The sequence below is a fragment of the Amphiura filiformis genome, chromosome 11 (genome assembly GCF_039555335.1).
Source record: "Amphiura filiformis chromosome 11, Afil_fr2py, whole genome shotgun sequence".
NCBI lineage: Eukaryota > Metazoa > Echinodermata > Ophiuroidea > Amphilepidida > Amphiuridae > Amphiura > Amphiura filiformis.
This window is the reverse complement of record NC_092638.1, coordinates 54,585,314-54,599,945: the sequence shown is the minus strand read 5'-3', so window position 1 is coordinate 54,599,945 and position 14,632 is coordinate 54,585,314. Positions and strand designations below refer to the sequence as shown.

Below are 14,632 nucleotides of genomic sequence, written 5' to 3'. Positions count from 1 at the left end.
AATAATTTTTACATATTTAGCCTTAATTTGCATCGGTAAGTTATCGCTACAATCAAGGAAAAATATTTGTATATCTTATGTAAGTTATCACCATCTCTCCCTTATTCATTTTTGATTGCCTGAATTCTTCGAATAACGTAGGTGGGGAGATGGAAAGCCATGAGGTTGCCAGCAGTTATGATATTTATGGGGAACAAATCTGATATCTTTATGTTTTTATTATTTTTGAATGCGTAACAGAAATGTGCATATGTGGGTATTGTAGATCACAAATGGTGTCGGTGATAAATTTATTGCAATGCTGTGAGGTTACATATGCGATCATGCCAAATCAGTCAGAACTCGGAAATACTGATTTTGAGATATAGCCATGCAAAGAAAATATTTCCTTTTGTTTCCTCCTGTTTTGGAAACTCTTTAATTGCTTATATGTTTGAAACTGATTGTTCAATTTCAGTGGGGTTTTCTGCAAAATCCAGATTTGTAAATGTTTTTCACCATCCTATAAGAAACTGAAAATTTAATATTTCCGAGTTCCGACTGATTTTGCTTGATCGCATCACATATGGGAACAAATATGGCATGCTCATACTTCAATATGTTTATTTGTTTATTCAGTACACAAGCGTGGGTGTCGGAGATACAGGAGTGTGTCAGTGATTACATAAAATGTTTGGTATTCATATACAGTGATGAGAAATTGATGTTTTGTACAAAATCTGACATTAACTCTCTCCACACGGGTGTCGACTGCAGACGACAAGTTCCAAATTGTATTTGAATTTTTCAAAAATTTTCAGAATTGTACATATTCATGACCATATTTGAAATCAGCATGAAAAATGCATTAAAATTAGTACAAACAAGCCTAGTATTGGTTCAGTGGTTCATAAGATAGCTCTTGATATTTTGAGAAAATTTCTCAAAACTTTTTATGTTGAAGCTTATGACTAGCACGCAGAGCATTAATTGTGGGGGTTGCCGGGGGGTTGTGTTTGTAATTTTGTTTATTTGTTTGTTTACTAAAGGCGTGGGTGTCCGGAGTATATACCTATGGTGACAACAAAGTGTTTGATATTCATATGTAGTTCTTACAAATGCTGACGGGATATGGCATACTCATGTGGACTGTATTTTTTTTTTTTTAATCACAGGCGTGGGTGTCGGAGATCCAAGAGTATGCCAACGATGATGTAGTGGTAATGTTATTGGGTAACAAATCTGACATGGTGTCAGAAAGGGTAGTCAAAAAGGAAGAAGCTGAAAAACTTGCCAAGGTGAGTATATTAATGTATGCATATGTGATGCGATCAAGCAAAATCAGTCGGAACTCGGAAATATTAAATTTTCAGTTTCTTATAGAATAGTAAAAGGCATTTGAAAAGCTGCCTTTTGCAGAAAACCCCATTGAAATTGAACAACCAGTTCCAAAGATATGAGCAATTAAAGAGTTTCCAAAAGGAAATATTGCCTTTGTTCCGAGTTCCGACTGATTTTGCTTGATCGCATCACATATCAGGGGATGCTGGGTAATTAAGGGGGCTGTAATTTTCTTTGGAATGGGGGGGGTCATGAATATACTGGGGAGTCATAGAATTTTTTTGACCAAAAATAGGGGGGCATAATTTTTTTCACCAAATATGGTGGGTTATAGAATTATTAAGGGCTTGCGACTCAAAATTTTCAAGCGCTACGCGCACATTCTTTTAACTTGTGATCAAAATGTGTGCACAATCTTTAGTTAGGTAATGCAAGAGTTTTTGTGCACCTTATTTACACTTACGATCAAAATTTTAATGCGATCCGTGCACTCTCTTCACACTTAGTTTTTGCACACTCCATGATATAGTTCCGGCAATGAATAATTTGTCTTTAGTCTTGAGATATTGATCCACAAGCTTCGGCTACACCACTACGGCCCCCACATCATTACATAAACCATTAAACAACAAATGAGCGCACACCCTAGATATTCCACGATTGACCTTTGCAGCCAGGATCAGCACGAGTTGCGTAAAGGAGTTACAACAAGATAATTAGCAGTAGTTCCTTGTCCGGGGGAATTTCCAGCTAACTCAATATTTTTCAAGAGAGCTTACAAATCCACTGCCAAGAGTATGAAAAGTATTTGACATTTTAACCCCCTCCATCCCTCCCTTCCTGAACTACATTTGTTCATAGTGCAGCAATGTTTTAGATTAATTGACATGACATGTTTTTCCTAGATTTAGGCCTCCTTAACCCTAACACAACGAAGTCTCACTAAAGCTCACTATTTAAACCACTCTGCATGCATGCATTCCATGTGACTTGATGATGCAATCAGCCTAAGTGGGGCATGCATGGGGTCCCGGGTTCGAATCCCGGGGGTACCAAGTGACTTCTTTCTTCACCGTCTCTCCTTTTTTGTTTCTTCTTTCCCTTCCGATAGCAACAAAAACACAGGTAGGGTCAGGGTTAATACCTTATTGTACTGTCTGGATGAAGTGAAGTCATGAAGTGAAGTGACCTGAACATATGCAAACCTTTACAACACATAGGAACAAACCTAAAAGATAGATGAAGCTCTATGAATGAAACTAGTTTTGTTATAGGGAGTGACAGGGTTAAAATGTCAATTATGTTTCTCTTATATCAATGTTATTTTGACCCACTCACAGATGGGGAATAGAGGCTAGCTTTGGGCTATTCCAGTTGACACTTATACACCCCCTATGGAAGACATGACCTTAATCTTCCACACAAGGAGTGTGAATTTCATATGGGGTTACTTAATTGAATGGGTGACTCCATTTGAAATCTACAGTCCCTGTGTGGGAGATTAAGGTCATGATGGTGGTGTATGTATTTCAACTGGTTTAGCCTGTTCATATGGTTTCATTGAACATATGGTTTGTTCCCTTATGGCGTGTCCGGGGGTGGGGGGCTTTGGGGGCTGAAGCCCCCCGCACTTTGTTAAAAATCGTGTAGAATCAACCATTTTGTGGCGATTTTAGCCATTAAGCCCTCAGCATAACTCTGAAAGCCCCTCTGAGTCCCCCGCAGGAACAGATCCTGGACACGCCAGTGTAAGTAGAGACAATATAGGTTATTTATACTTTGTCTCTGTTGTGCAAAATTTGATAAGAAAATATATTAACCTAGAAAAAAGAGCAATTTGATTTATGACATCAATTAACTGAGCTCAAGTTTTGTTTTGAGAAGTTTGAGCTTGCTGCAGTTGAAATCAAGAGTTTACCAGTGCTACAATACAGGTGATATATAGTAACTGTATGTCAACCTATCTTCAGTAGATAGCAATTATGTGTCATTGCTATCAGTAGATTCTAACTGCATATCAGTGCTATCTTCAGTAGATAGCAAATGTATGTAATACGTTGTCTTAATGACAAATATATGCATGGTGCTATCTTCAGGAGATAGCAAGTGTATATACAGTGCTATATTTAGTAAGTAGCAAATATATGTATGGTGCTATCTTCAGTAGATAGCAAATGTAGCCTATATACTTTGCTATCTTCAGCAGATGACAAATGTAATGCATGGTGGTATCTGCAGTAGATAGCAAATGTGTATAGAGTGCTATATGCAGTATATAGCTAATATATACATGGTGCTATATTCAGAAGATAGCATATGTACCGTATTGTAAAATCACAATTTTGTAATTCTCTGCATTTGTATCTGTCAGTGTGTCTAAGGCACCAGAAACAAATTTGTTTGATCTTTGGATCGACCATCACTGCTGCTTGGATGCTAATTAATTAGATTAATTGGTCAAAATCACTACAGGCACAAATTACTATTTTATTACAATTAACAATAGTATATTAATTGATGCTACAAATAATAAAGATCGGCCAAGCATTGATGGTCGATCGAAAGATCGAACTAATTTGTTTCCATTGCCTAAGTTACATAGAGATGTGCATATACAGGGGATAGTATGTCTATGTATTACTTACACTTACATTTCACTGACTTTTATTTCCTTCACAGGACCATGGTGTTGCCTACATGGAAACTAGTGCAAAATCAGGACTCAATGTAGAGCTGGCATTTGTTGCAGTAGCAAAGTAAGCATATTGGATGTGATGACTAAAAATTACTCCAGAATGTGGTTCTTGGCTTCCCATGCTTGCACTGAAAGCCATATTATAACATTTGCTGAGGAAGACACCCTCACTGAATTTTTTTAATTCCTTTTTTTACACGATTAAATTGTACTTTATTATACCAATATACCCTGCAAAATTCAAGACTCTAGGTGCTGTAGTTTTGTCAAAATCCAAGATTTTGAATAAAACGCTGGAACTGGCGATTTATTATTACGATGGAATTATGAGTTGAACACATACACGATGTTCATAACACACAGTACGTACACAACAATGGCTCGTACCACAACATGAGCGAAGGAGTGGTACGTATTGGCGACATGTGCGCTGGTAGTAAATTTCAAGTTTCTTTGCTTTGCCGTAGTTGTTCGCTCAAAAATAAAAGGGATATCTGACAGTAAAAGCTAACATTTTATGGCAAAGAAATGCTAATCTATTTTGTTTGAAAATGTTATAATATGGCTTTAAAATGCAGGACTATAATGTCCTCTAGTGTCTCCATATCATATTAGCATTAGTAGCGATCAACTTGCTTGTATATCAGTCACTGGTAGCGATATGTGCAAACAATACCACCGACTTTATGTCACTTTCAAGTTGATTTGTAGTAATGCAGTGAGAATAGCAATTTTACGATTGATAAATCTGTTAATCACCGAAAATGCTATGCTTGTATAATGAAAGACAGAGATAAAAAGAATTTATCGCGTCTGACGTCATCTGTCAATCAAACTCGAGCACAGTTTGTTTACAAGTGTCGTGATGATGACTTCAGTATAACACGTCAGTATAACCGAGCGCCTTATTGTTAATTTTGCACCTTAAAACATACAAACCATCTCAAAAGTTAGGTCTTTATAGTAGGAAACTTTCTTTCGCGAAGGCACCTTGTCAACAATACCTAGAAAAGTTGCTTTTTGCCTTGTAAAAGTATGTAATTTTTCCCTATTTTATGCTATTCCTTTTATTGGCACCAGATAAATCGGCCTTCCTTTTACGCGCTATAACCTGTGAAAACCAATCAAGGAACCTAATTGACAGTAACATCAGACGCGATAAATTCTTTTTATCTCTGTCTTTCATTATAGCGACTGTTATCAATATCACGACCTTTTACTATACCCCTTGTCTAAGTTGTCTAAACTTGTTTGTGACAAGATCTGCTCCGAGTGATCCAATCAGAACAAAGGCAGCAATTTTGGAACTGAGTACAGGCAAAAATAAGGAGCATATAGCAATAAATACATAAAACTTGGGTGTTGTAAAAGTGTTTATGGTGCAACCAAGTATGATAGGGAATAACCCAGACATTTGATGATGTCCTATAATAAGTGTAACTATTAGTCCTTCTAGCTTTCTCAAAACAGTTGTGGCTGCATGCAATGGGCTATTCCATTTAAAATCCACAGTCCCCTGTGGAAGATTTTGGAATTATCTACCACAGGGGGAGTATGAATTTCAAATGGAATGAGCATATTAGGCAGCTCCTTTTAAATTTCACACACCCACTGATGAAGATTCAACCTGAATCTTCCACAGAGGGAGGGTGAGTTTCAAAAGGGACTGCCTAAGGTGCTTAATCCATTTGAAATTCATACATTTTAAATGGATTAGCGCAATACGTGTGCAATCAAAGGCAGTTCATCTGTGAAGTGACTGCACCCTAGTACAGATAGGCCTACATGATTGTGTATGCTACTCTCTCAAGAAGCCGATAGTGCAATTGGTTACTGTGCATGGTGATGATGATACTCAATTGTCAAAATTGCCTCCTTATGGACTGGTTGGATCAGTATGGGCTATTCCAGTTAAAATTCATATACCCCGTGTCCTTAATCTTCCACACAGGGGGTGTAGATTTCAAATGGAGTCACCCATTCAGGTGAACCCCATTTGAAATTCACACTCCATGTGTGGAAGATTAAGAATATGTCTTCCATAGGGGTATAAAGATATCAACTAGAATAGCCCGATGTCTTACATACTCTTTCTGAATGTCATTCTTTGTGCATGGTTTGTGTTAGTGAGAAAGGCTGTAATTTTCCCTTAGTGAATACATGTGTAATAAAATTTATATTACATTTATATAATGGTCAAAATGCCGTAAAAACTCGATAGTTAGCATATGTGCTTACTATCAAGCGCTTTTGAAAACATGTAACTGGGCTAAAGGGGTTGAGACACAAATTTGCAGGTTTACTTGTTCACTAGGTATATCGATGATTTGCTCAAAACCCTTTACACTTTTGTGGATGGGGCACTTCATATTTGCATGTTTTAAGGGGGTACTACACCCCTCAATAAATTTGAGACTATTTTTGCATTTTTCTCAAAAACTACAAAGTTATGTATATTATAGGGGCAAGGAATCCAATTACTACACTGGAATTTCAGTGACCCAAGACAAGCGGTTCGATACTTGTGATAGAAAATGAGGTACCGCTAGGATGTACCTCATTTCCTATCATATTTACTGAACCGCTTGTCTTGGTTCACTGAGATTTCAGTGTAGTAATTGGATTCCTTGCCCCAATAATATACATAACTTTTGTTACCAGTACGGTGTGTTATTAATTTTTGAGAAAAATGCAAAAATAGTCACAAATTTACCACAGGGGTGTAGTACCCCTTAAAAGCACTCTATAGTAAGCACATATGCTAACTATTGAGTTTTACGGTATGCTCATTCGATGAATTGTGGATGATGTGCAATGAATGGAAATGGGCTATTCCAGTTGAAATCCATACATCTGTATGGAAGACATGACCTTAATCTTTTACACAGGTGTAGATTTTAAATGGAGTCATGCACCCATAGGTAACCCCATATGAAATTCACACTCCTTATTTGTGGAAGATCAAGGTCATGTTTCCATAGGGGTGTAGGGATTTCAACTGCAAGAGGCCATTGTTTCTTGTACATTGCAAACTGATACTGTATAGGCCTATATATTCTTCTAGATATTTATATAATATTTTACTATAAATAGATAAGCTGTAATATTGTACTTGCATTTGGTATTGGATGTAGTGTGATCAAACATTATATACAGTTGTACCAGATTCACAGGACCAGTCTTTGAAGATTTTAGCCATATCTTATCTTTTTAGAGGGTCTCAAAATGTCAACTTTTTTGGACTCATTGCACCTATAAAATCTGGTGAACTTTGAGTTTCTAAGATACATTTTGGGACTATTTTGAACATTGTCCGCATTGGACATTGACCTTTTGAGCCATATTTTTATTCTCAGCAAATTAACCTTTCTTTGGGGGTGTAACATACCCTATATTTCTCAGATCTAAATTTTATGTTTAAATAGGTAAACCAGCAAACACAAAAAACATTTTTAAAAGTTCTGTTGGTTTTGGTCAAAATATTTTAATAATGTTAACTGTTGATTTATATAAAGTCATGAAAATGTTTTGTAGGAAAAAATACTACAACAATATTATTAAAATACTGTCAAAATTTTGCAAAATATTTTGTCAGCACTTAAATAACAATATTATGTTTTGCAATAATTTTTCAAAAATGTATGAGAATTTTCAGGTTTTTGCCTGAATTCATGCAGTTTTATTGTCCAAATTTACGCATTTTCATTTTCAACCTGTTTTGGGCTTTTAAGGGTGGTCTTAAAGGGGGGTAACCCTATTGGTTTTGGATATGGATTGTCTTTAAAATTACATAATAATATCAAATATCGCCTCCTTTATGCTGCTTTGTGAAAAAACGAGAGCATTTTCAGCGTAAATGTGAATAAATAGCCAAATTTGCAATCCAATACCTTGGTATACGTGAATTGCATTCTGGGCAGGCAATGACGAATGCTGACACGCTGTACAATGCCCGCCCGTATTGAACGGAAATTTTTTTTTTTTTCGCACTGCTTGAGAAAAAGGAAACAAAATATATTTCCCCTTGCAATATGTACATTTCAAATGAATATAAAAAAGTTTGGGTAAAATGGAGAGGAAAAAACCTTCCGATACGGGTTTTGAACCGGTACCTCTCGGTAAAACAAACGCGCTAGTCAATTGAGCTATTTATCACACCACGATAATCGTTGCCGTTTTCATAACTAAATACGGCGCACCGTCTAGACGCGTCTCCTCAGCAGTTAGTGTGGTTCGCTTTTTTCACAGAATGTGTATGACGCGAAACCAAAGTAGCTGTTGCGGAGACTGATATTTCGTTCATAATTCCCTCCCAGAAATCCAAAGTATTTACCATTGTTTACAAACTGGTAACCTGTAAAAACCGCTGTGATTCATGATTTCTCCGAAATACATCGACTTGGAGCGTCAAATTTCAGGATAGTAATGAGAAAAATAGTATCTATTATGTGATACCAAAACCTCATCAACAATGAAAAAAATCGGGGATGATGCTGTCGATCGGGACCTTTAACCCTGGATTTATGAAAACTTTCGGGCTTCATAACTGCTAAATTATTAGTCTAAAGAATATAAAAGTATACATTGTTAGACTGGAAATGACTTGCTGAATTCATCTGTGAGGTCCAATTTGGGCCAAAATGCTCATTTTGGAGAAAATCCCAAAAAGCGGGTTTTTGGCCCAAATTTTTCAGTGCAACGTAACAAAAAAAAATTGTTTGGCCAAATACATTTTTTATTAATTTTAAAAACTAGATAAAAATATCTAGGGACCGTTTTTTTATTTTTTTGAAATTTGACCAACTTTGATAAATTTGCACCAAAAATGGTAAAATGCAAAATTTTCAAAAAAAACATAAAAAAGCCTGATTTTCGCCCAAATTTCAATATTTTTGGTGAAGTTGGTCAAAATTCAAAAAAATGAAAAAACGGTCCCTAGATATTTTTATCTAGTTTTTAAAAATTAATAAAAAACATTTTTTTTTTTTTTTTTTTTTTTATAAATGTTTTTATTACGTTTACCAAACAAATTTGGGCCAAAAAACTGTTTTGGGGGATTTTCTCCAAAATGAGCATTTTGGCCCAAATTGGACCTCACAGATGAATTCATCAAGTCATTTCCATTCTAAAAATGTATACTTTTATATTCTTTAGACTAATAATTTAGCAGTTATGAGGCCCGAAAGTTTTCATAATTCCAGGGTTCAGACCAACCTTAAGGCCAAAATTCACACAATTTTTCAGGCAGTTTTCAAAAAAGCCATTCTCATGCTTGTATTAAAATGTGCGATACCCTTTACCTGACGTTTAAATGTTTTCTGGCAACCCTTTATATAACCAAACATTTAATTTTTTTCTAACAGCCTTTTCTAACCTTTTACAAATGTTTTTGAAAACGTTTTTTATGCTGGGAAAGACAATGCTCTTAGCCACAAGCAAAATTTGTATAATAAAAGTGGGTGTGTGAATGAAAATATAATCTTTGATCCAATCATTCATTATTAGATTAGTTTTCTTTGGTATTTTACAAGTGTAAATGTCAACTTCTTTTGATATTTTGCTGTTTGTATCTGAAAAATCCTTTACTCTCTTCATATGGATGTTGTCTGCTGACGAAAAGTTTCAAATTTTCTTTAAAAATACAAAAAAATTCAGAATTGTACATTTTCATGTCCATACTTGGAATCAGTATGAAAAAATGCATTAAAATGAGTACAAACAAGCCAAGAATTGGTTCAGTGGTTCTTAAGATAGATCTTGATATTTTGAGAAAATGTTTCAAAATTTGGGACCCCCCTTCTGAAGAAAATGATAGCCCTCTAAGAAATGCAGTTGTTCTCAGGGTAAAATTTCAAAAGTAGGACTTCAATTTCTGATCAGTGTGAATAATTTAAAAGTATGGTAACATACATGGAAGGGCTAAGGATTTGAACAATATTGGGCTATTTGAAATTTATTGACTCCTTATGGGAGACATGAACTTAATCTACACAGGGGGTGTGAATTTCAAATGGGGTTACCTGAATGAGCGACTCTTATTTGAAATCTGCACCCCCTGTGTGGATCAAGGTCATATCTTCTATAGGGGGTATATGAATTTCAACTGAAATAGCCCATTTCCAGTATTTCAATGTAAATCTAGCATATTCACGTAGCTTTTTCCTCTTCTCTTCTAGCCAATGGTGTTTTGTTGGTCCTGTGCCACTGTAGTAGAACGTCTAGAACAACCAGTGTACCGTGAAATCCTCAACCAGTGATCTCTCTGCATGCATTCCCCTGACCCACCCTCACCCCACTCTGGGACAACCCCCTCCCCCTGGTGTGGTTCATGTAGACTAGTACAAACTATCCCTACCCCACCTTTGTCAAATGTCTACTTTCTTTACATAAAAGCACCCTTATATGAGAATTGTGCTGTCCCAGTTGAAGTCCATACACCCCCTATTGAGACATGACCTTAATCTACCACACAGGGAGTGTGAATTTCAAATGGGATTACCAGAATGGGTGACTCCAAGTGATATCTGCACCCGGGATCTGCACTCCCTGTGTGAGAGATTAAGGCTGTGATTTCCATAGGGGGTGTATGGATTTTAAATGGAGTAGCTCACACTAGGATCCACAACATGCTCATCTATCAGGGCACAGTTCTTTAACCCCAGTACATTTGTACATATTGAATGGCCTTTGAAAATTTGGGTACTTCATACTCTGCAACTTGAGGTCAAATTTTGCACTATGATTGTTTAATTGAGGTTATTAAACTATGCCATTGTGATGAGGCCATTGTGGTCCATAGTGTCAGATGAAGTTCTTTTATCTGTATAAAATGACCATCAATAACAAAATATAAATAAACAGTTTGGTTTGTATTCCTTTATGTAACAAAATGTGGGAAACTAAAGTGAAAATGTGCTCCCAGAATAGGGAAAACAAAAATATACTTTTTAGCTTTTCTTAGTATAGACCTACATTTGTTCTCAGCCCAGGCCCTTTTTAAAACAAAATTTCATTACCACATGCTAAATCTACTTTATAAACCTATCCATTTGTCATTCTACAGGCATCTACAGGTGAAGAAGACGGCGCGGCCCAACGACCCGAAATTCAACGTACAAGACTTTGTAGAGTCGCAGAAACACAAGTCATCAGGGTGCTGCTTCTGAAGAAGGAATCAGCTGCAGTAGCCCTTCATCAACTAATAACAATGCATGTGTTTTATACTAAAAACACAGTTTGTAATAATAATGCAAAATAACGCTAATTTATAGTTGTAAAGTTGCATGTGAGAAACGGATCGAAAATCAACGTCCACAATTGTTTCTGCTTAATTACAGGGACCTGAAAGTGAAGATGACGAGGCGACCTAACGAACCTAAATTCAACGTCCGAGAATATGTCGAACAGCAGAAACAGACACAGCGGGGGTGCTGTTTCTGAGATTTGTATGTCTGTCTGTCTGTCTGTTTGTTTGTGTATATAAAAATGTAAATATTATATAAAAAGATGACAGAATTATGATGTGTAAGAAGAAAGCTTACTACCTTGACTGGGATACATACATGGTAATGCATGTACTGATTGAAAGGTGCAAGGTATTTTTGGCTTGTCACCATGGCAACAAGGTCAGCTTTCACATTTTGTAACGAAAAGTACCAATATCTCCCAGTTGAAAAAAAATCAGTACATATTGAAATCTGTTCGTAGTTAAGCCTACCTTTTGTAAAATTTATACAAATTTGCAAAAATGTTTGGTACTCATAATACAGATAAAGATACATACAAGCTATCCTCAATATTTTGATGAGATTGGGCAATTCCAGTATCCAAACACCCCCTATGGAAGACATGACCTTAATTCAGACACAGGAGTGTAGATTTCAAATGGAGTCACCCATTCAGGTAACCCCATTTGAAATTCACACTCCCTGTGTGGAAGATTAATGTCATGTTTTCAAGAGGGGGTGTAAGGAATTCAACAAGAATAGCCAATTGGAGCCAACTAGGCCAGTGGTGAAAATTGTGAGATTGTTTGCAAAGAGACTATGATCATGTACTGATATTTTGTTACCATAACCATGGGTTCTGTATTATATCAGATTCAACCCATTGTGGGACGTTTTTCAAACAAATCAAGGCTACTGGGCGATCATGCATAGCATGCTATTAAAGACAAGGTATAAATGATTGACATGCAGCCTGGATTTGTTGGGAAAAATGTCCCATGATGGGTTGAATCTGCTATAGATATTATGTAACAATGCAGATGCCCAGTAACTAGTATTCCAAACTCGCATACAAGTATTCAATTTTTTCACCAGGGAAATATATATATGAAAAAAAAGTGTGGCTAGAAGTATTCATAAATGTCTTCAAACTATTGGTAAATAATTTCACAATGATTGAAACAATATACATGGTATGTAGGAGTGGATCCAGGACTTAACAATAATTACCATGAGAGCTGAGAGGCTACAACTGGCTGCTAATAACTGGAAAAAGACTGATTGGACATAATTTTGCAGATTTGATTGGGGAAGGGCTAGAGCTCCCTCCTTACTCTCCTGGATCTGTCTCTGGTATATTAAAGGATTTTTAACGAGTACTTTTGGGTACTTGTCAATGCAGAATTATGAAACATGATCTTCATCCATGGCATTGTCTTTTTTTAAAGACCATTCTTGTTAGAGTAATTTGAGTTGAAATAGTCCTCGTGATTGGTAGCAATGATAAGAAGCACAACTGGAGACTGGGAAAGAGAGCAACAAAGCTGATTAATGCATGGCTCAAATCAGGGGTGTTACCTCTATGTGGAATATGATGTCATGTTTAATGCTGGGTTCCCTGCATCTGGATGCTTCTGTACAAGCTATTGTATGAGGTAGCTGTCGAGATAGACTAACCAAAGCAAGCTAAATATCTGTGATGATGAGGTGTTAGCATCATGGCATATACTAAGAAATAAAGGTTCTAAATAGAACATTTTTTGTCCTCTCAGGAGAACCCTCCCTCTTGAACCTCTAAAAAGTTTCTTTAATTTTGGAGAACCCTTAGAGGTTCTCTAAAGAACCGAAAACGATTCTGTATCACATTTTTGGGGCCATTTTCGACATTTTTGGAACCATTTTTGGTTCTTCTAAGAACCTCTAAGGGTTCTCCTGAGAGGTAAACTTTAGAACCTTTATTTGTTAGAGTGTACATGCAATTTCAATAACCGATCATGCCGATGTAAGGTGGAATTTATGGAATATAGGTATACTATTAATAAGTTTATTTTGGCGAACTGCAATATAACCAATTAAGGAAGCTCATCATATAGACTACATTTTGGACTGTTTGAGAATGATTTGATGATGATGCAGAAATGAAAACAAAAACAAGCATGTGACCTAATTGGGCTATTCCATTTGAAATCCATACACCCCTTTTGAAGACATGACCTTAATCTCCCACACAGGGAGTGTGAATTTCAAATGGGGTTACCTGAATGTAACTCCATTTGAAATCTATATTCCTGTGTGGGAGATTAAGGTCATGTGTTCCATTGGGGGTGTATGAGTTTCAACTGGAATAGCCTTTATTGTTCAACAATACAACTCCTTCACATAACAACTTGCCACAAAATGTTTTGTAGGAAGAAAAAACTTATTTGACACAAATTTTGATTGATTGAAGGTGTGGACCTGTACAACTCCTAGTCAAATGTTACAAGTATTTTGATTATGAATTGTGGGCGTGAAAGTAAGTGATTGCAAACGCTATAGCTTGAAAATATAACTGGTAATGATTTTACATGAACCGCATTTTCAATATTTTTACATTCTGGGGAGATTTATGTAGTATTTAAAAAAAAAAGAATATTCACAAATGCATGATGGGTAATGTTTTATAGGGTACAAGGTATAAATATATCCATTGCCATGAATTGGAAGAGACATGTATTTTTTACTCTGTAATAAAGTTTATGCTACAACCAATGTATAACTAACTGTACAGAATGTGTTAGGCTTTATAATCAAAGATAGAACTAATAGGACTAATTTGCGTCTGACGTTATCTGTCAATCTAACTTGGGCAGGATTGTTTACGAGTGTCGTGATGATCGAAGTTTCTAAACGCGGCGGTAAATCAGCATGGCTTGTGGTTAATTTTGCACCTTCGAACATACAAACCATCTCAAAAGTTAGGTCTTAGTACCATAATTGGAAACTTTTTTTTTCCTGAAGGCACCATGTCAACAATACCTAGAAAAGTTGCTTTTTTGCCTTGTAAATGTATTATGATTTTTCGATGTTTTCTGCAATTCCTTTTCTTTGAACGGCCCCAGATGAATCAACCTTCCTCTTATGTGCTACTACCAATCAAGAGTCATGGGGAGTTTGATTGACAAATTATATCAAAGGCAAACTGGTCTTTTTAATTCTGTCTCAAATTATACACACATAATTATGTAGATAGTGTACATGTACTTGTACTATTGGCCAACAGTATAACTTGATAATCATACTGTGAATATGTGTATAGCCTCCACTTTGTGTCAAACTGTAACCCTTTTATATAGTTCAGCATTGTAAAAGTGAACTGTGACTACTGACTAGTATTTTTGTTGTTGGTATA

General features: G+C 36.1%; 1 protein-coding gene across 2 annotated transcripts in view; it reads left to right on the top strand.

Moving 5' to 3' along the window:
• Positions 1 to 11,870, top strand: part of LOC140165028 (ras-related protein Rab-26-like) — a 289,294-nt gene extending 277,424 nt beyond the window's left edge. Inside the window, exons 5-7 of one of the 2 annotated variants that reach the window (XM_072188443.1) lie at positions 1,155 to 1,277; positions 4,000 to 4,076; positions 11,353 to 11,870. In XM_072188443.1, coding sequence (XP_072044544.1) covers positions 1,155 to 1,277; positions 4,000 to 4,076; positions 11,353 to 11,455 — 303 coding nt within the window. In that variant the 3' untranslated portion in view covers positions 11,456 to 11,870. Of the gene's footprint in view, positions 1 to 1,154; positions 1,278 to 3,999; positions 4,077 to 11,078 lie in introns of both variants that reach the window. The other variant, XM_072188442.1, reaches the window with a different exon arrangement.
• The last annotated feature ends 2,762 nt before the right edge of the window (positions 11,871 to 14,632 follow it).